General features: G+C 39.4%; 1 protein-coding gene across 4 annotated transcripts; it reads right to left on the bottom strand.

The window, feature by feature from the left end:
- Positions 1 to 218: 218 nt before the first annotated feature.
- Positions 219 to 20359, bottom strand: GDE1 (glycerophosphodiester phosphodiesterase 1). 4 transcript variants are annotated; one of them, XM_042971668.1, is made up of 6 exons: positions 19944 to 20359; positions 10819 to 10994; positions 7074 to 7179; positions 4653 to 4745; positions 2567 to 2778; positions 219 to 864 (listed from the first exon to the last, which is right to left on the bottom strand). In XM_042971668.1, exons 1-6 carry the CDS (start codon positions 20202 to 20204, stop codon positions 717 to 719), a joined length of 996 nt encoding a protein of 331 aa, XP_042827602.1. In that variant the 5' UTR covers positions 20205 to 20359; the 3' UTR covers positions 219 to 716. The 4 variants fall into 4 exon arrangements, with proteins under 4 accessions (XP_042827602.1, XP_042827603.1, XP_042827604.1 ...); XM_042971669.1 differs by having other exon boundaries at positions 10819 to 10990; positions 19944 to 20026; XM_042971670.1 differs by lacking the exon at positions 19944 to 20359 and adding an exon at positions 14285 to 14326.
- Between the last annotated feature and the right edge of the window lie 1557 nt (positions 20360 to 21916).

Below are 21916 nucleotides of genomic sequence, written 5' to 3'. Positions count from 1 at the left end.
CGAGTGTAACTCAGCCCCCTAGTGGCTCATAGCTCTTATTTCAAGATACCATAAACAATCCCTCCGACTGGTATCAAGACTTACCTAGGGTTTTCTTTGCTATGCAATGAAGGCTCACCAGGGGCTGTTGCCTCTGGTCACTGGTCACTGGTCACTGGATTGCAGAGAGCGGCTTCCCTGAATTCCTAATGTCTCAGGACATTATGCTTGGTACACAGTTTTCCCTTAGTGCTCCTTTTAATGATTTTATTAGTATGGTCACAAGTTTGCTGTCTATAGTACATTGATAATGTAGCTGAATACAAATATTTTAAATAAGTAAATTACGTAAGTGTGTCAAATTTTAAAATGTCAACTTTTGAGTGATCATGCATTTCCCATGCATTTGCATCTGCAACCCCAAACTGCACAACTCAATCTGTGCTTATCCTCACTGGGTTTTGGTGTACCCATCAGCTAGGTTGGGGCAGGAACTGTTGTGCCTTTTTTGCAGACCCAGATTTTCAAGAGCAAGAGTGTTGAACTCAGGCATTCCATGGAACAAGGTGGCAAAACCAGGTTTTGCTTTGGTTCAGGTAAAAATGCAAATACCGACTATTGCTTGTGTGAGCCACCTGATCCCCCAGGGCTTGGGCTAGCACAAAGGGTATTTTGATATCCCTGCTTGAGGCCAGCAGGCAGTTTCTATACCCGGATTTCCTCCCTGGGGTAAAATTCTAGAACTGAGATGCACAGTCTTCCAACATGCTGTCAGTGATATAACTGGAACCAAGATGCGATTCGTAGTAACTTTTTTCATCAAAGGTATTAACAGTCCAAGCAACAACCTGAATGCCTTTAGCCGACCACTTCTTCAGGTAGTCCCTGGAGAAAGAGGACAAACCAATCCTGTCAGAACAAGGACCAACTGTTCCTGGTATTCACTGAGTACTAACAGTGCCCAAAAAGAGCCTCGTAACTGGTCTGTGTGTGGAATCAGAGGGAGTGTTTCAAAACCCAGCACCAGAACCTCCTCCACGTTGTTCCAGCTTACACTTCAGTGACTTACTAAAGACACCCTACACCAAAACAGAAGTCATACTGGAGGCCATACTGGCTTGCCCCCACCCATCTCCTTGGCCTCATCTTACACCATGCTCCCCCCTCCCCCTTTCCTTTTGGTGTCGCAGAATATGGATTTTCTTTCAAGTCCTTGAAAGAACTAGGCTCCTTCCTGCTGTAGCACGTTTTTGCATGTGTTTTCCCCTGTGACTTGGATCTCCACACTCCCATTCCTACTCACCCTTTTTGTTTTTAAAATGTGTATTTATTTATTTGAAGAGAGAGGGGGGGGCAGAGAGAGAGGGAGAGAGAATCCCAAGCAGGCTCGGTGCTGTCGGTGCAGAGCCTGATGTGGGGCTCGATTTCATAGACTGTGAGGGCGTGACCTGAGCCAAAACCAAGGGTCGGACACTTAATGGACTGAGCCACCCAGGCGCCCCCTACTCACCCTTCTGATCTTAGCTTAGTTGTCACCTCCCTGGGGGATGTTTTCCCATGATTAGGTCAAATTACACAGTAAATGGACACTGTTCTCTCCTACATAGCATTTATCTTAATTGTAATTTTATATTTATTGCATTTGATTTGATTAGCAACTTCTCTTTTACTTGACTATAAATTCCATGAAGGCACATCATGGCTTTCTTTACCACAGCATCTTCAGCTTCTTAGTAATACCTTGCAAATCTGTAGGCCTACGTCAAATATTGACTGACTTGAATGCACACATACCTGAAATAACCCAAAACTAACAACTCTAATCAGCTGAAATACACAGCTATAAGATTACCACAATAAAGGTCAGAGACTGCTAGTAGGTTAGAGAATGGAAAGTTTTCTGGGAAGCAATGGAGCAGAGCCTATAATGTAGAGCAGAGCAGGAAGGAAAGTGGGAGGGGTAAGGTAGGTGCTCACAGGATGTCTTCACTGGAGCTCTGCCCTGCATCTGTGTTGCTTTTCAAAGGGAGCCAATCACAAGGACTTATAATCTATCTCTCATCATAGTTTGGCAGGTTTATTTTTTATTAGGTTTTTCTTTAAAACTAAAAACTGAGAATATTTGATCAACTTATTTTGGAAACAGTGAAGTATGTCTGAACTCTTCCCACCTAAGAAGCCAGTGGCATTCCAACTTAATAAAGCTATGGTGGGCGGGAGCCTGGGTGGCTCAGTGGGTTAAGTGTCCAACTGTTGATTTAGGCTCAGGTCATGATCCCCGGGTCATGGGATTGAGCCCTGATTAAGGCTCTGCACTGTGTGGAACCTGCTTAAGATTCTCTCCTCTTCTCTCTCTCTCTCTCTCTCTCTCCCCCCCTCTCTCCCCCTCTCTTCCTCCCTCCCTCCCTCCCTCCCTCTGCCCCTCTGCCCTGCTCACCCCCTCTCTCTAAAAAAATAAATATAAAGGCATGGCGGGCTTTGTGGGTGAAACCCAATTCAGGCTGTCCACTGTTAATCCTTCCTTTCCAAGAAGAGCATTCCAGGAAATTTGTCAGAAGATAAAAAAAAAAAAAACCTTTCAACTTACGGGGATACAAAATCCTTTTGTATGAGGAAAGCTGAAATTCCACACAGGTACCACAAGATATTATGCATGCTCCAATCGAGCAAAATGTCCATTACCACAAACATGGACTGTTTCCAGTAAGTATCATAGCGTGGTTTCCCATCTCCTGTATGGCTAAGGCTCCAAGGTCTATGAGTTAAAGCTGTCACTACATTCTGATCTGTTTGTCTCATCTGAAAAGGAATTTTGCAAATTAAAATAAGCATCATATCTAAAATCTAATACCTCTCATTTTTCTTTGGATTTAGCCAATCTACTCTTTCTGATGAGGTGGCCATAATGGCCCCCATGTCTACTAAATAGATATAAACCTTTTGAGTAAATAATGTAAGGGATGTAAAGCATTTACTATACAGTATAAATAAGAACACTTCCTTCACAATCTATACCTTTAAAATGAGTAAATTACAATCTCAGGGTCAAATTTTCATGTCACAAGAATAAACTTTCTGTTGGTTATCAATTTAAATTCTGGCCAGAGATAAGTAATTAGAACTTAGTGAGGATAGAACCATGATCATTTCCAGATGAGTTGGTTAGCTTTTGATTCTTTCTAGAGAAAATGGCTGAGAAAGAGTTGTGGGGGTGGGGAAGTGGGGTGAGAAGGAAGTGAGAAGGGAGAACAGAGAGAGAAGTAGGGGTGGGGGTTGGGGACGGACAAGGAGAAATGGGGAGATGCGGATGTAATTCTTTCTGTCTGTGTTCTGTGCTCCTCTGGACAATGTAGCTTACATTGTGAAGTCCTCTGTAGTCAAGTAAGATTGGGAAACATTGACCCAAATGTTTGAAAGCCCCATGACGCTATTCATCTCAATGATAGTTTGTATCTGGATAGGTTCCACTCTTCCTGTAAAACTTTAAATGCATGCTCTGTTGGTCACTGTGAACAAGGCTACAGAACCAACTCAATATCTTGGAAACTGGTAAGTGAAGTTAAGGATTAAGCATTTAATTGCCAATTGCATAACTAAATAGTAGATGAGAATTTTTATAAAAGTATTCTAGCTAATATGTGAAGAAGTGATAGACTAAAATAATAAAATTTTGCCAGTAAATTGAGAGCTGGCTGCTGGCATCAATAGCAGCCGTAAACAACAACAAAAGAGTCAATCAGATATTTTGTGCCTCCTGATGAAAAAACTACCCTCACCTTTGAGATTCTCTTGCCAAGAATAATTGAACCTCCACTGATCAAGTCTTTTGCTCTCACTACCAATTTATAGGAAATATATACAGGGGAGGAATGTGTTAAACTGTATCATGGCGTAAGGAGCAAAATCTGGACTTGGGTAAACTCTACAAAACAACCTGGATTCTTCAATAAATACATGCAGGGAAAAGGAGAACTTACAGGTTCTAAGATTTTATATTACAGAATGTAGTCTTTATTTGGGTCCTGATTCAAATTAACAATTATAAACAACAAAAGCCATTTAAAATATTTTTTAAGACAAATGAAAAATTATATATTCACTAGATATTTCCTGATCTTAGGGCTAAATGGTTTCAGATAGGATAATGGTTGTATTGTGGCTGTATTTTTTAAAAAGGGGAATAACTTTTTAAAGATATTTAATGCAATTTTTATGGGTGAAATGATGTGTGGAATTTACTTCGAAATAATGCTGGGGTACATAAACGGGGGTATGGATGAAACAAGCTGGGTCAAGGTTAAAGGGGGCTCGTTATACTACCATCTACTTTTGTGCATATTTTAAATTCTCCATCATTAAGAGTTTTTTAAAAAGTTTATTCTGCTGTTACTTAGCGAGATGAAGAGGTACATAACTCCTCGTTCTGAGAGCACTCACTAAAGTAATCTGAATGAGCCTATGAACAACATAAAAGAAGGAACTTAAAGAGGAATCATGGTGTCTTAAAATAGGGTAGGAGTTCGTTCCCCTTTCTGAATTTCTCTTGTTAAAAGGAGTTTCTTAACTGAAATTCAGTTCAATTTCGCAGGCATCTAGCTTATGCTTACTTGGGCCACTTCTATGATCACCATCAACTAACATAGTATTATGTACAATAAAAATCCTGAATTTACCTTATAGATGACTTCTGGCAAGAAAGAGCAGACGATACTATTATTGTATAGTTGAGGAAACTCCATATATATTTTCTTTAGAGCATCAGTAGCCTGTAAAGCAGAGAAATTCATGTATTTTAAATTTACTTAAATGCAACAGTCTCAGCTAATAACTATTACCTATGAAGTACAACCCTACTGAATAAATTAGAACTTTACTAATATATGGGGATGTTGAAAGGAGTATGGGTAGATTCCATTATCCATTGGGAAACATCTTAAACTCACACCTACAGCAGACAGAGGGGAAACTGAGGTACTGCTGCTTTACTATTTGTTGAGAAGCTCACCCCTTTGGTCATGCTTTTGGAAGGTATGGCAGTGGAGGCTGAAAGCAAAATTTTAAACCTTTCCTTTATAACCTAGTTTAGGCACTACGAAGAGTCCTTTTATACCCATAACTCTATCATCCTCTGCCTTTCCTAGCCTAAGCATGAGCCAACCAGCCTGGGAACTACTAAGAGTACATTTGCTCAGTCCAGGGGACTGAGAGGAAATGGCATTCATCACCAACATGGAGGCAGAAACAACGGGACAAGGAAGGAACTGGGAAGAGCTGAAAGTCTTCCAATTCTTCCCAAGATGAGCAGAAGTTTCTTTTTGTAGTTGCCAGATGAGTAAATGAAGAAGAAATGATGGAGCTAAAACACTCATACTTTGTAACCTCTAGTGAATTAATAGATTTGGCCACTGGCATTAACAGCAACTAACAACAGAGGTGACTAGGTGGAGTGTAATGTTGCTATATCATAATTCTTGAAATACCACTAAGTTCTGGAAAGTCACACATACCTATAACTAAATATAAATAATAAAATGCATTCCAGAAAAGAAAAAAGAACATAGAAACTATTCATGTCATGTTTCCCCTTCACTAATGTGACAGTGTGAGTTATCCAGCCAAAGTTCTCTTGTTGTCTGTATTCCCATTTTATCCATGAGGAAACTGAAGCATATCAAGGTTAAGGTTACATTTTAGTAAGTGACAGAGTTTAATCATGGTCTATTGGACTCCAAAGCCCATAATCTCGGCTCCTGGGCTCTACTATCTCTAATTTACTACACCTGTTCCTTTATACTCCCATTTTGTGAATTAGATCACTATGTTCTATCCATTGTTGCCAAACCACCTGTGAGCACCAAATCTCAAATAGCTGAATTTAAAAAATATATGTTTTCTTCTCCCCTTATTTTAAGAGAATAAGCATGAAGGCCAGTACACCGTGGTGAAATGTAGGACCTATCAGGGATCCCAATGTGGGCAATATCATCAACAAAACCTGAGATGCTCATTAAAAATACATGTTCCTTGACCCACGGCCCCAGACATTTTCAGAATTTCTTCTCTAGGCGATATGGCCCAGCAATTAGTATTTTTAATAGGTATTCTTGGTGATTCAGATGTGGGCTGACTGGGACACTTACATGCATACAACTATCAGTAACATAATAATAAATGAGCCAGAGCACCATTTTCCTTTCTTCAAAAATGAGAGTCTACTGTGCTACAGTAAGGATATATACTTGGGCTCTTATTTCTGGTTTCAATGTTTCAACTATAGGCTGAAATTAAAAAAAAAAAAAAAAAATGACATCATCAGAATGGTGGCCATTACTGATTATAGCTTTCAAGGAAGGAAAATACCTGTAAGTTGTCCAAACACAGAAAAAAAGCATTTGTATTTGAAAAGCTGGTTGTAAGTGAACAAATGTAATCTAAATCATATTTTCCCATTGATTTTCCATTGCAATAATATATTTTTATGAATAAAAGTATATGTTATATAATATAAGCAAAATTTTACTTAGGAATGTCATACATATTTGAAGAAATTATAATAATTTTATCATAAAAGTTCATCTACTCAAATCATAAAATAACAAAACTATACATAAGAACAGAAATCATACAAGAAGGATAACTCTAAGTAAAAGATAAATATCCTATTAGCTATCAGAAACTTTATGTATAGGAGTTCTCTTGAAATTCAGTTGATAGTTATCCATCTAAAACCGTTAACTTATCAGCCAGATGCAACTGGTCTTGTGTCTGACTCCTGAATTCTTTCTTACGAGGTTAGCCGAATGGTTTGTTCACGAAGTGCCTCTTTATGGTTTATCTTTTGTAAATGCTTTATGCAAGGAAAAGAAACCTATTTTGTGTTAGTTGTAGAATATTGGAGTTGTTAAAAGGTTCCATCAAAGGTTAAAAGTTCCATAATTTACTATTTCCCTAAAGATGTGGAGCTGTGCATTGCAAACTTCCAATAAGCAAATATAATTTATAAAAATAACATAAGAAGGATAAGTAACAAAATATATAGTTAATTTTGGAAGTGACTAGCGATTAAATTGTGAAGTCTATGGTATAAACTGTACCATATTTGCATGGCCCTTGACATCAAAGAAGATTGTGAGGTTATAGTTTAGGCACTCTGCAACAGCTTCTCTCAGGGTAGGGATCTTTTCATCAGGGAAATCATTCCTATAAGAGAGGGAAAAGGAATAGTGTATTGCAGGAAAAAGACAAAGATAAAAGTTTAGTGAAACAGACATCTGACAAATGTCTCCCAACCAACAGGAAAGTGTGTTTTCCCTGACTTCCTTTCTTTAACCATACCGAAGTCTAAGGATACTTTGCTTTAAGTCCTTAAACCAGATTAGATATTCTTGACCAAAGAAGAGCAACAAGAACAAAAATCATTTAATTTTTATGAAATTACTAGTTTATGATATAATTAGTAACTCTACTCACAGAAGGGCAGAATATAATGCCACCTCGGGAGAACTTGAAACTTAAATTTAAGACTGTAATTGCCCTAATAGAACCTTATGCAGGAGAAATTCCCACGAATATATAAATCTGTTCACTGTATTGTACACTTATGTGCAACTGTTTAAAATAATCTTCTATACATAATTTTCTCATAAAAGAAAGTTAAGTGCCTGATATGTAAGAAATCTGCTTTTCTCAGATAATGAAATTTCATTCTGCACGATTTAACTTCTGTTTATTCGACCGTATCATTTCAACTGTAGTATTTTGGCTAAAAAAAAAAAAAAAAGATAATTTAAAGAGTATAGGCAATTCTGCCAGCCATTCTACTCAATGCCTATTCCATGGGAGTGAGAGAAGAGACATGAATTTGCTATTCCTTTGGCCAGTCTTAGTTTCCATGCCCCTTCTCATGATGAGCCTCTCACAGCATTGAGGATAGTTCTAGAGAAAATACCTATTTTTCCTACAACATGGTCCCTAAACACAAGCCTATTACTTCATTTGGTGTTCAAACAAAGAAAATGCAACAAGTTCCAACTGTAGGACAGACTGGCTGCGTTAAAGACATTGAGATGGTATACTGACTCCAAGCAAATACCTTTTTTCCCCTGAAGTTAGAAAGGTGTTTCATTAGTTCTTAGTGTCTGTTTTTCATTACAGATTAGAAAAAAAACCCCAAAAAACAAAAAAAAAACCCAACTATGTACAGTGATGTAGTGTAATACAGTAATGGGGGATGGTTACCCAGAGGATATTTCTCATTTGATTTTCCTTCTCTGTCTAGAGGTTTTTTGTGAGTTAAAAATTTTTCACATATTCCTTTCTTTAGAACGCACTGGAGTATAAGGAAAAGTGAACGTTTTTTAGGCACGTTAATGAATGAATAGTTTTCTACACATGTTCTGTTGTAGTTCCATTAAATGAAAGCACTAAAACAAATTAATATATTATTTAATGTGTATATTAATACAGTCAAGCCTATTAACATACAGAAAGTCAATTAGCAAATCAAGACTTAGAGCAATGCCTTAAAGGGGATTGTAAAACTTTTCTAAGGTTCCTCCCTGCCATCCCCTCTCCCTCTGCCAAATCATTCAACTTCTCTAACTTGGAAAGTTTACAGAATTATGGAATATGATCATGAAGAATTTAGCCATTGGTCTTTTTTTTTTTTTTTTTTTTACTAAACTTGTCGCCCTACATTTAGCCCCTTGTAATTATAGACATTCTCTAGAATCCAGAATTTGGATTTTATTTAAGGGTAGCAGCTTACATGATAGACTCCAACATTTTCAAACAGTGGTTTCTCGCCTCTATGGATTTCCAGAATCATTACAGGTAATTTTTGATGACTCTGGCTGAAAGTTTATCAATTTTGTTTATCTTTTCAAAGAATCCTCTTTTGGTTTCATTGATCTTTTCTATTTGTTTTTTTGGTCTCTAGTTCATTTGTTTCTGCTCTGATGTTAATTATTTCCTTCCTTCTACTCACCTTGGGCTTTGTTTGTTCTTCTTTTGCTAGTTCCTTTAAGTGTAAGGCTTGATTGTTTGATATTTTTCTTTTTCTTGAGATAGACCTGTATTGCTATAAATTTCCCTCTTAGAACTGCTTTTGTTGTGTCCCAAAGATTTTGGACTGTTGTGTTTTCATCTGTCTCCATATATTTTTAAATTTCTTCCTTGATTTCTTTGTTGACTCATTAGTTGTTCAGTAGCATGTCATTTAGCCTCTACATGTCTGTGTATTTCCCAATTTTTTCTTGTGACTGATTTCTAGTTTTAAACCATTATGGTCAGAAAAGATGCGTGATATGAATTCTTAAATGCATGATATGATCTTCTTAAATTTACCGAGGCTTGTTTTGTGGTCTAACGTGTGATCTATCCTAGAGAGGGCTCCATGGGCACTTGAAAGAATGTATATTCTGTTGTTTTGGATGTTATGTTCTGCATGTATCTGTTATATCCATCTGACCTAACATGTTGTTCAAAGACTGTTTCCTTGTTGATTTTCTGCCTTGATGATCTATCCACAATATCATACCTCCTTAAAGGATTTTAAAGGTGATGATGACCCTAAGCATATTTTCCTTTAATTGTTGACTTTGAAGCCAACATCTTATTAGCTACGATGTCACTGCAGTATTAAAACCTGCCTTTCTCTTGCATATAGCAGAACAATGAAATAAAGAGCAATTCCAGAGCCTGCACTTAGAACTTTCAACCATTAACAATATTCTTTCTTGATTAAGGTATAATTTCCTTTGTTTGACTTTTCTTTTTTTTTTTTTTTTAATGTTTATTTATTTTTGAGAGAGAGAGAGAGAGAGAGAGAGAGAGCGAGCGCAGACAGGGGAGGGGCAGAAAGAGAGGGAGACACAGAATCAGAAGCAGGTTCCGGGCTCCTAGCTGTTAGCACAGAGCCTGATGTGAGGTTCGAACTCACAAACTGTGAGATCATAACCTGAGCCGAAGTTGGATGCTCAACCGACTGAGCCACTCTGGCGCCCCTATTTGTAATTTCTTTCAGATCCTAGGAAAATAAAGTCTAAATCTTTTATGGAGGACTATAACATAATCACTGGGTTGAATACTCAAGGAGTATTGATCATTGTCCAGAGAACTGATACAAGATGAGTAACAATGAGCACACATTTTGGGAGGGATTTAAATAACCACATTCCAAAGTTTATTACCCAGTATACTAATTCCAATGTGTTTATAGCTGTTAATTGTGGGAATGGTGTGGGTTCTGTGATCGTTCACTTTTGGGAAACATTAAATTGAAGGTAAGAATTGTTGATGTGGACTGTTTGTCCCCAAGGGGAACATCTAGAATATAGCGCTTGATCTGAGTTAATCACAGAACCTTTTTCTTGTGGAATATCTTACAGGACTAGTTCTGATATATATATACATACATATATATATATATATATATATATATATATATATGTGTGTGTGTGTGTATATGTATATCTATTTATACATATATAAATAGATATATAATTTTTTGTATATATATGTATATTTTATATATATAAAATTTATATGACAGTACAGAGTAATTGTCTAATGTTAGTAATGTTAGTGACTAGATAGAGTATTGTCTTGAGAATAATTCCAAAGCCAAATTTGGCCTCAGTGGGAAAAGATGAAAAACATCCATGCCTTATTTCTGTTGTTTCTGGCACCGTGCTCATTACTTGGGAAACCTGTATACAGTTCAAAACAAAACACAACAGAACAATTTTCCTGGAGAAGATGTGATTAGAAGGTGCCAGTGTCTTTCTGTGATCTCCAACAAAGCTGAAAGGTACATTTAAGTGACAATGAACCACTTACCTTAACCTGTGATTTGCTGCAGGATTAAGCTTCCTAATTTGTTCAAACGTCAAGTCACACAATCGACCAGTACCATCGGTCGTCCTATCAACTGTGTTATCATGCATTAAGACAGGAATCCCGTCGGAAGTAAACTCAATGTCCAACTCCACACCTGTTGCTCCATTCTTAGCTGCCTTAACAAAAACATCAACAATATTAATGGCAAGTGGCCAAGGTCACTTTACAATCTAAATGCTCCAGACAACCAACAGGGCTAGCTAAGGAGACAGCTTCTCTTACCGATTCCTTCCCCTTCCTGTAACAAATAGCAACCCATCCAGTTCCAGTTTCTACTTTTCCAGATGATATAACCTTCCTTCAACCTGCACACTTAGGGATTCCTCAAACGCTTCAAATTCCCCACCCATGGTAGTAGATGGAGAGGTTTCTGGAACTAAGTTTTCTTTGGTTGCTTTAACTCTTTGGGCCATTAATGGCTCACAATTACAAATATTTAGACAAATTCCATGTTTACCTATACTCTGTTTGGTACAGCATCTCTGATTACCCTGTGTTTGTTGATTAGCTGTATATTGCACTACTTCGGCATAAACAGGATGAGCCAGGGTTTTGTTGGTTTAACTCTACCTTCTGTATCAGAAACACCAGGCCTGCTTCTAGGGGACATTACATTTGTTTATGTGAGCAGCACTGGCCGTTGGCCAACAAGCTGGTAAGCACGATAAGGTACACTAGAATTTATCTACAAGGGGAACGTGAACATTAGAATATATAAAAAGAGAACCTGAGCACGCTCCTCTGAGACACGCTAGCCCACATTTGGTTCCCTGGCTTGTCACAATGAAGACATGAAATGCTCACCACGATCAAGATTTTAAATTAAAAAAAAAAAATTAATTACGCAAACACCCAGAGCAGTATACAGCAAAAAAGACTTCACAGATGTTAATATTTTGCCGTATTTCCTTCTATCTCTTGCTGCCCTAAAACACAGTAATAGTTACTATTTAATAAGCCTTTTCTATATAGTCAGGCACTATTCTAAGTGCTTTAAATGTATTAACTCATTTGATTCTTGCCATATTTGGGTAGGTACTATTGATATTCTCATTTTCAGATGAGGAAACAGAGATTAAGAAACTTGCTCTGGGTTGTACAAACTAGGACACAGTAGAGGCTGTACTCTTAACCACTAGATGTTTACTACTGACCCTACAGATAGAGTGAAATTTCTCCCCCTTCTTCTCCATCTTCAAGTTGATGTGCATCATTCCTGTGCCATTCCCTTACAGGTCTTTATGTATTTGCTACATACATAATTACAATTAAGTACCTGGAAATGGTGTACAACTCTGTACCAGTGCACAGTAGACATTCAATAAATGTTAGCCGTTGCTATTTATTGTGTTCTTTTTAACACATTTTTAATTGTAACATGGTTGAATTTATCAGGCATGTCCTTTATGGGCATAGATTATTCTACCTTATTTAAATCCTTTCCTACCTCTATTTATAAAGATATAACACAACTATATTTTCTTCTAAGCTTCCAAGTTTGACGTCCACATTATGACCAAGATTTTCCCCATCTAAAAATCCCAATTCTATCACTCACTGGCTGTGTCATCTATTTACTTATCATACTCTAAGCTCAGTTTCATCCTTTTTAAGATGATACTTTTCTAATGATCTTAAGAGTTGTGAAGATTTAGAAAGAATGCATGTAAATTACCAAGCTTGGTGCCTGGCTCGAGGTTGGCTCTCAACATAAGTTTTGATTCAGAAAACACATCTCAGAGAAAAAGCCATTACAATAATGATTACATCTTATACTGGTTAAAAAGTTTATCGTTTTATAAGATTAAAAGATATCTTTTCTAAACTAAAGACAATAGTACATTGGGAAATCAATATGGATTATATCATTTATGACATAAAACAAGATGACATTTTCAGTATTCACAGTGCAACTGTCTCACTGTGACACAAATGTTCTCCTTAGTCCTTGAGGCGGGCACTATAATTAGGTTCAATTATATCTGTATTCATTAGGGCCATCTTTATTTGGTTGCAATACAAGAAATAACAATGGGGAGACGTTGTATCTTAGCAAGATTACTAGAACTAATGAGTTCATTTATTTGTCTTTTCTAAGTAGTTTATGAAGGCCCAAACAAAAGCTTTATAAAAGAAATCACCATATTAGAGTTTCTCAGACCAGATCTTCTAATGGCTGCATTCAACTTTCTTTACCAGGACTTTTATGTTATTCCAGATACAGAGGCAAAAAGGTAAGCTCCTGATTCTAATTCATGTATCAGTATATAATTCGTACTCATCTTTTCATTTATAACAATTCCTTATAATAGTATCTTTTCTTCTATACATACAAAATTTCACATAAAACATTCACATAAAATTTCACACAAAAACATTAAATTTCACATAAACAAGTTTATAAAAACATTGCAATTTTATTAAAACTTTATTTTATGTTAAATGTATTTATTTTAAAAAATTAAAATAAAATTTATTTTATTTAAAATGAAATAATTTAGGGGCGCCTGGGTGGCTCAGTCGGTTGAGCGTCCGACTTCGGCTCAGGTCATGATCTCACGGTCCATGAATTCAAGCCCCGCGTTGGGCTCTGTGCTGACAGCTCAGAGCCTGGAGTCTGCTTTGGATTCTGTGTCCCCCTCTCTCTCTGCCCTCCCCTGCTCATGCTCTCTCTCGCCCTCTCTCTCAAAAATGAATAGACATTAAAAAAAAAAAATCTTAAAAAAAATAAAATGAAATAATTTATTTTAAAATTATACTAATAGTTTAAGTAATAGAATAGCACAGTGTAGTATAGTAATAGCAATCAGATCAATAGTTGCCTTGGGGCAGAGGGGTGAGTGGGGGATTAACTCCAAAGAGAGCACAAAGGAACTTTCTGGGGTGATGGATATAGATTAAGATAGTGGTTACCCAGGTGTATGTATTTATCAAAACTAATCAAACTGTACAATGAAAATGTCTCTTTTATTAATGTAAATTATACTTTGATAAAGTTGGTTTTAAAACTATTTGCTTTAACAAATTCATTATACTTATATGACTTTTTAACTGTTTCATTGAAAAGTACGTTTTAAATATCCATCACTATACTGTAACTTCACTTAAAGAACTTCATTTGTGTTGACTGATAATGAAAACCACAGATTCCACTACTAAAACATGGAACGGCAGTGTTTTTTGGTGTATAATTCATCCATGTACAATTCAGTGGTTTTTATTATATTCACAGAGCTGTGCAACCATCACCACAATTTTAGAACATTTTCATCACCTCAAAAAGAAACTGTGTGTCCATTAGCAATCCACATTCCCTGGCCCCTCTAAGTCCCTCTATCTCTATGGATTTGCCCCTTCTAGACACTTTATTTATTTATTTTTATTATTTTTTTAAAGGTTTACTTACTTATTTTGGGATAGAAAGAGAGAAAGAGAGAGAGAGGGCGAGAGAGAGAGAGAGACAGTGAGCACATGAGCAGGGGAGGCATAGAGAAAGAGGGAGAGAGAATCCCAAGCAGGTTCCGTGTTCTGTCAGCACAAAGCCTGATGCAAGACTCGATCTCACAAACCATGAGCCCAAATCAAGGGTCAAATGCTAAACAGGATGAGCCACCCAGGCACCCCTAAACATTTTATTTAATACAATTATATAATATGCAGTCTTCTGTGACTGGCTTTTTTCACTTAGCATGTTTCTTTTTTTTTTATTTTTTTCAACGTTTTTTTTTTTATTTTTTATTTATTTTTGGGACAGAGAGAGACAGAGCATGAACGGGGGAGGGGCAGAGAGAGAGGGAGACACAGAATCAGAAACACGCTCCAGGCTCCGAGCCATCAGCCCAGAGCCTGACGCGGGGCTCGAACTCACGGACCGCGAGATCGTGACCTGGCTGAAGTCAGACGCTTAACCGACTGCGCCACCCAGGCGCCCCTGTTTCTTTTTTTTTTAATGTTTATTTTTGAGAGAGAGACAGAGCGCCACCAGCAGGGGAAGGGAAGAGAGAGAGAGAGACAGAACCTAAAGCAGGTTCCAGGCTCCGAGCTGTCAGCACAGGGCTGGATGTGGGGCTTGAACTGACAAATCGGGAGATGATGACCTGAGCCGAAGTCGGACGAAGTCAGATGCTTAACTGACTGAGCCACCCAAGCACCCCTCACTTAGTATGTTTCTAAGGTTCATTCATGTTGTAATATGTATCAGGACATCATTCTTTTTTCTTGCCAAATACTATTCCATTGTATGGACATATCACATTTTATTTATCCATTCACCAGCTGATGGATATTTCTGTTGTTTGAATCTACGAACAAGTTTTTGCATGATGTATGTTTTAAGATGATAACTCTATGTTTAACCTTTTAAGGAACTGCCAGACTGTTTGCCCCACTGGTAGTGTATGAAGGTTCCAATTTCTCCACAACCTTGTCGAAACTTGTTATTGTCTGTCTGTTATAGCCACCCTAATAGGTATTTCATTGTGGCTTTGATTTCTATTTTCCTGATGGCTGATAATGTTGAGTATCTATCCTTATGGATTTATTGGGTATTAATACATCACAGTCCTACCAACAAATACTTACTGAGTGCCTATGAGATAGGAGGTACTGTTTTAAGAAGTGAGGAGACAGTGGTGAACAAGAAAGAAAAGGATTATGGATCTTATATTTCAGTAGGGAGAAACAGATTACAAACATGTTACATGTAAATTATGATGGTGACAAATGTTTTGAAAAAGAAAACAGAGAGTAATGTGAAGGTTAAGGCAGGTGAGGGTCACTAGACAAGGCCGCCAAGGAAGGCCTAAGAATATGACATCTGAGGGGCGCCTGGGTGGCTCAGTCGGTTGAGCGTCCGACTTCAGCTTAGGGTCATGATCTCACGGTCTGTGAGTTCAAGCCCCGCATCGGGCTCTGTGCTGACAGCTCAGAGCCTGGAGCCTACTTCGGATTCTGTGTCTCCCTCTCTTTCGCCCCCTCCCCTACTCGTGCTGTCAAAAATAAACATTAAAAAAATATATATATATGACATCTGAGCTGAGGCCTTAATGATCAAAGGGAGAAAAACCATACAAAGAGTTTCCAAGTAAAAGAAATAGCAAGTATAATAGAAAGACCACAATGTAGGATGGAGTCACAAAGTGTTGACTGTGTACCCAAATCTATTCCCCTTCTTCCCTGCTCGTAGAGACCTATTCTTGCCCCATTTTTCAGCTTTCTCTTGTGTTTGGAGTAAGTGAACTAATTCCAAACCCTGTGTGTGTGTGTGTGTGTGTGTGTGTGTGTGTGTGTGTGTGTGTAGGATGGAGGCTTCTGGGAAAGAGGGATTGAGAGTGGATGGTGTAATGTGTAAGAATGGGGCTGCAATGAGGAAGACTAGTAAATATGCTGCAGATGGCAGAGCAGACAGATCGACACAACCTGAGTCCCATGATTACAAATTGAATAGCTGAGGGGCATCTGGGTGGCTCAGTTGGTTGAGTGTCTGACTTCGGTTCAGGTCACGATCTAGCAGTTTGTGAGTTTGAGCCCCGCTGCTGTGCTGACAGCTGCTTCAGATTCTGTGTCTCCTCTTTCTGCCTCTCCACCACTCTCACTCTGTCTCTCTCAAAATAAATAAACATTAAAAAGTTTTTTCAAAAAACATAAATTGAACAGCTGAACAAACCATCCTAGAAGTCCCCTCTCCCACATATTCTTGTTATGTGAGATACTAAGTCCTCTTATTGTTTGAGGTGTTTGAAGTTAGAGTCTCTATTACATGAAGCCAAAAGCATCCTAATAAGCACCCAGGGTGGCTGGAACAGAGAACAGGGGCTTTGAAAAAGATATAAGATAGAAGGTGTTCAAATTTTATTTAATCCCAGTAGAGAACCACTGGAGGATTGTAAATAAGAGCTGGACATAATCTGATTTATACTTTTAAAGCTGCACTCTGGCTCCTGTGCAGAGAATGGACTGTGGGTATAATTAAATTCCTCAGTCACTGTTTATAATCATGTATCTGTTTTTGGAATACACTTATTTAACTTCTCTCAAGTTTTTCCTTCTATATCAATTTTATAATCTACCAGAAATTCTACCATTCTCAGAATGTCTTTCCTGATGTTTTACATAGTAAGATGCTTTAGAATATAAATTATGAGCTGCAAACATACAAAGGGAGGAAGAACGGGACAAAAAACAAACTTTGATGGAAATAAACTACATGTGCCTTTCAAAGCTGAGAGAGGATTTGACTTTATCTTCTGCAGTCTGTATTCAGCAGCTAAATTTTGTTATAGATAAAAAGTTCATCGATATTCAAACAAGTTGAACTAACACAATTCATTTCCTCTTAAGACCAGGAATCAACTTGGCACAATGTTTATTACACATATTAAAGATATGCACAACCCAAACATGAATGGAAATTACTATAATTCCCTTAGAACACAACAGGATATGAAACACTATATGTGTATGTGTATTTCACATACATACTTCCTCATTTAATATGATTAATATTCAAATGTGTTCCTGGCCAAACCACTACATCATTGATAAATACTTAGGAATGCCTTCTGTGTTCAATTAACACTGAGTTACACTTTAAGACAACTTACATAAAGGTTAGTTGAAATGGAAGCCAATGGCAATTATGTACTTTTTTCCTTATAATTATCTTTCTTTTCATGACAATTCTCCTGTATAGCTATGTTACTTCACCTGACCTATTTGAGTGTAAGACAGAACGTAAAATACATTCTTCAATATCTTTATATTTATTTATTTTTAAGGATTTTATTTATTTATTTTAATGTTTATTTATATTTGAGGGAGAGAGAAAGAGCATGAGAAGGGGAGGGGCAAAGAGAGAGGGAGACACAGAATTTGAAGTAGGCTCCAGGCTCTAGACTCTGAGGTGTCAGCACAGAGCCCGATGCGGGGCTCAAACTCACCAACTGTGAGATCATGACCTGAGCCAAAGTCGGACGCTTAACTAACTGAGCCACCCAAGCATCCCAGTATTTTATTTTTAAGTAATCTCTACACCCAGCACGGGGCTGGAACTCACAACCTTGAGATCAAGAGTCGCATGCTCTTCCAAATGAGCCAGCCAAGCGCCCCTTCCCTTGGTTCTTTGTGATGGAAGGGAGACAGAGCACCTTTTCTAGCTTTCTATTTAAAAATAAATAGAAAGATATTAAATCGCCTGGATGACTCTGTCGGTAGAGCATGCTACTTGATCTCGGGGTTGTGAGCTTGAGCCCCACGTTGGGTGTAGAGATTACTAAAAAAAACAAAAACAAAGAAAAGCCCCACAAAGAACCAAGGGGAAAGAAGCATAAGAGAAGTCTAACTTGGTTTACTAACATAGAGTCAGGTGTCCTCCACTAAATTAAAAGCTGCCTTCCTGACCCCCTTCCTTCTTCAAACTTTAAATTTTTTACATTTACACTGAGCTGATTTTTAAAAAAAATTTTTTTTAATGTTTATTTATTTTTGAGACAGAGAGAGACAGAGCATGAATGGGGGAGGGTCAGAGAGAGAGGGAGACACAGAATCTGAAGCAGGCTCCAGGCTCTGAGCTGTCAGCACAGAGCCCAATGCGGTGCTCGAACTCAGGACTGCGAGATCATGACCTGAGCTGAAGTCGGACACTTAACCGACTGAGCCACCCAGGCGCCCCACTGAGCTGATTTTGAAAATGAAGGCCATCTTTAGATTATTGGCCTAAAAAGCTTACATTTGTGGAGGTTATCATGGGCCAAGCACTTTCTGCGGACTACCTCACTGAATTATATAGCCTATTAGGTGGATACCAATATCACTCCCATTTTACAGATAGGGAAACTGAAGTCAGGGGGGGAGGGTAGAGTGAAGAAAGGTGCCCTGATGGTGTCTTGTTTCCACACCCTACTGGAGACCCTATTGGGACACAAAAGCTTTAACTTGCTCGTTATGTAATACTGTCTGTCCCTAGCTAGATAGCGAGTCTAAGTTTTTACATCCCGGAACACGGTCTAATCTCTGACAAAGAAAAGCACTGGGGCTTGGAACCAGAAGGCTGAATTCTAGAAGGAGCTGCATGTATTTGAGTCAGTTTTCCTACCCATTCAGTGTTAAAATAATCTCTCAAAGAAATGTGAGGAAGAGATGTACTTCCACAGATGCAAAAGCGCCTGTATAAATGTAAATCTCTCTTACTACTCAAACTATCATTATGAAGTCAGGAGGGGGACTGCCAGGAGCTTGGAGGGAGCAAGAGTCTCAGGAGAGCTTGTGAACAAGAGGCAGAAATTGGATCAGGAGTCCAGCTGCTGGGGCTGTCTGGCATAAACTGTGTGTTTGGAGAAGAAGGTGATAAGGAGAGAGATAATTTGGAGGACAAGCAAACACAGCTCCTGTGAATGTGATCCATTTAGAATAAACTCAACTACTGCCAGAGACTGTACTTAATCTGGCCACATTTCCTGCTTCATTTGCCAGTCTTTGTTCTTGTTCCTTGAAGTCAGATCACATAGTGTATAGTCTCTTACCTGAACGTTCCAACATCATCCCCACCTCCCGGCTTTTCAACTCGCTCTTCTCCTTTCCTGGAACACATTTCTCCCAGATCTAAGGCTGGCTCCTTTCACAATCCCAGTTTCAGCTCAAGACATGTCTTCTGAGAGGATTTTTCTGATTACTCTATCCAAAATAGCCCAAGTCCTCTTCCCAGTCATTCCTTATCCCGCTACCCTGTTTCTTTATTACACTTTTCACTCTCTTAAAGTATCTCACTTGTGTATTGTTTAAGGCGGATTTCCCCCATCCCAGCGCAAGCTCTGTGAAAGCCGAGGCCCTTTCTGTCTTGTTTAGGAGTGTGTCCTCAGTGCCTGGCATATAGCAAATATGTAGGTATTTGCTGTGTTATATAAATAAGTTGGGAGATTTCTGACTTCAGAGGGATAGACGGCCACTGGGATATATTCCCTGTGTACGAAAGGTATCATGAGAATACTGGAGAACCTTCGGAAGGTCAAGCAGAAGTACAACCTCCCAGGAGGGGCGGGGGTGGCGGGCGCGAGGCGTGGGGGACTCACCAGCCGAATGGCCGCTAGCGTGTTCTCGGGCGCGTCGTGGCTGCCGCCGCGGTGAGCGATGGCGGAAACGCGGTCCCGCGGCTTGAGCACCTGCAGGGCTCTGCGGGAGGGCACAGGCTCAAAGCTGAACAGGCGCAGCAAGAGGTAGAGGCTGCCGGTGAAGAGGCAGGCATTGAAGGGACTACGCGTTACCAGCAGGAGCAGCAGTAGCAGGAAGGAGAAGGGGCCCAGGAGGCCCCCCTGTTCCTCCCACAGCCACATGCCGGCGCCCGCACCGGCACGGACAGGAGTCCCGGACCCGCCGGGCTCCCGGACAAAAGCGAGAAGCGAGGCCGAAAGCCCAAGACACTCGCCGCAGAGGGAACCCTCTTAGGGGACCAGCGCCGCACAATGGCGGCGGCGGCCCCATCCGGAGAGGGAGGCAGCTGTTCAGCCAATCAGGGTGGGGGATCTGCAGAGCTCGGGGGCGGAACCGCTGCCATGGCAACGAAGGTGGACCCAGGCGCTAGGCTCACGTTCCAAAATAGCTTTGGATTATTCTGGGGTTGAGACCTCAACCAAGGTTTTCAGACTCCAGAAGCGGGTGGGATACAAAAGCGGTCTCATGGTTGTACAGCTGGAAGGGATCTTAGTGACTCTTCATTCTGCCCTTGAGGAAACTGCCCAGGGAGCCTTGCAGGGGCAGGACACTTAGACTATTTATTCAATTCAGGATGTGCAAACAACAGTCCAGGCGCTCAGGATACAAGAGTGAACAGGACCAACAGGGTCTCTGCTCTCCTGGGGTTTACATTCTCGTTGGGGGACGGGCGGGGGTGGATAATAGTGCTTAGGGAGTACAGCTCACATTTGTAGAGCGCTTACCATGTTCCAGGTTCTGTGCCAGCAAACGTTTGTCTTATGCATTATCTCATTTATTCTCACAATAAATCTTCGTCGATAAGTATTATCTCAAGAGATGGAATTCAATCGACTTTAGAAGGATTTTTCAGATTCTGAGGGAATGAAAGAGCATCGCAGAAGACGCACAATCGAATTATAAAGGTGGAGGGGATTTTAATGATTCTTCCATTTTAGAGATAAGGAAATCGAGGCCAGGAGCGGTGAAATGAATTGCGCAATTAATGACAGTCAAGACTGACATCAAGCCATCCCAGTTTTAATCCTGTGGCCCTTCCACTCCTCCTCCTCCTGATCTTACTTCTTCTACTGAGGGCTAATAGTGAGACTTTTGTACCAGGCACTGCGTAAGAAATAGATCTCATTTGTTCCTCACAACTACCCTTGTGATAGGCGGTGTGTGTGTGTGTGTGTGTGTGTGTGTGTGTGTGTGTGATAGACACTCTTAAAATTCATTTTACATGTGCAAAAATAGGCACGGGAAGAATTTTCAGCAAGAAAGGCAGAAGGTAAAACAGAGTTAAGAAATGGAAAGGGGCAACTAACTACCTCATATTTTGGGGAAAGCTGGTAATATGTTTAGATAGAAGATTTTGGTAAAACATTCAGGGCTTTTTGGGCCATCTTGAACCTGTTACTTTTTGTTCTTGGACGTGTTTTCCCACTGATTTGCAAAAGTGTAGGGATGTCTTGAGGCTTAGAGTTGATATCTGGGATTCAGCAATTTTTTATTTACGGGAAAAAAAATTTGGTAAGTGTTGTATGTTTTCCAACGACCACAAATAAAGAGGTTATCTCTTTACAGATAAGTAAAAAGTAGCAATTACAAGGAACACTTCAGGGGGTTCAGACCTGAGGGGCGTTCTTACAGTAATACATTAAAATTTTACAGGCCCTAGCTTGCAGTGAAGACTACGTTTCCCAGCGTGCACTGCGCCGCCCGCAAGTACTACGCCTTCCATCACTAGGACAGGGCGCGTACCGCGGAGCGCAATGCACCTTGGGGATTGTAGTTTTTTGCCGGCCCAACCGTTCCAACGGCCCCGGCAGCAGCCCCCGGAAGTGCCGGCCCA

This window comes from Panthera tigris, chromosome E3 (genome assembly GCF_018350195.1).
Source record: "Panthera tigris isolate Pti1 chromosome E3, P.tigris_Pti1_mat1.1, whole genome shotgun sequence".
NCBI lineage: Eukaryota > Metazoa > Chordata > Mammalia > Carnivora > Felidae > Panthera > Panthera tigris.
This window is presented reverse-complemented; position numbering and strand designations above follow the sequence as displayed.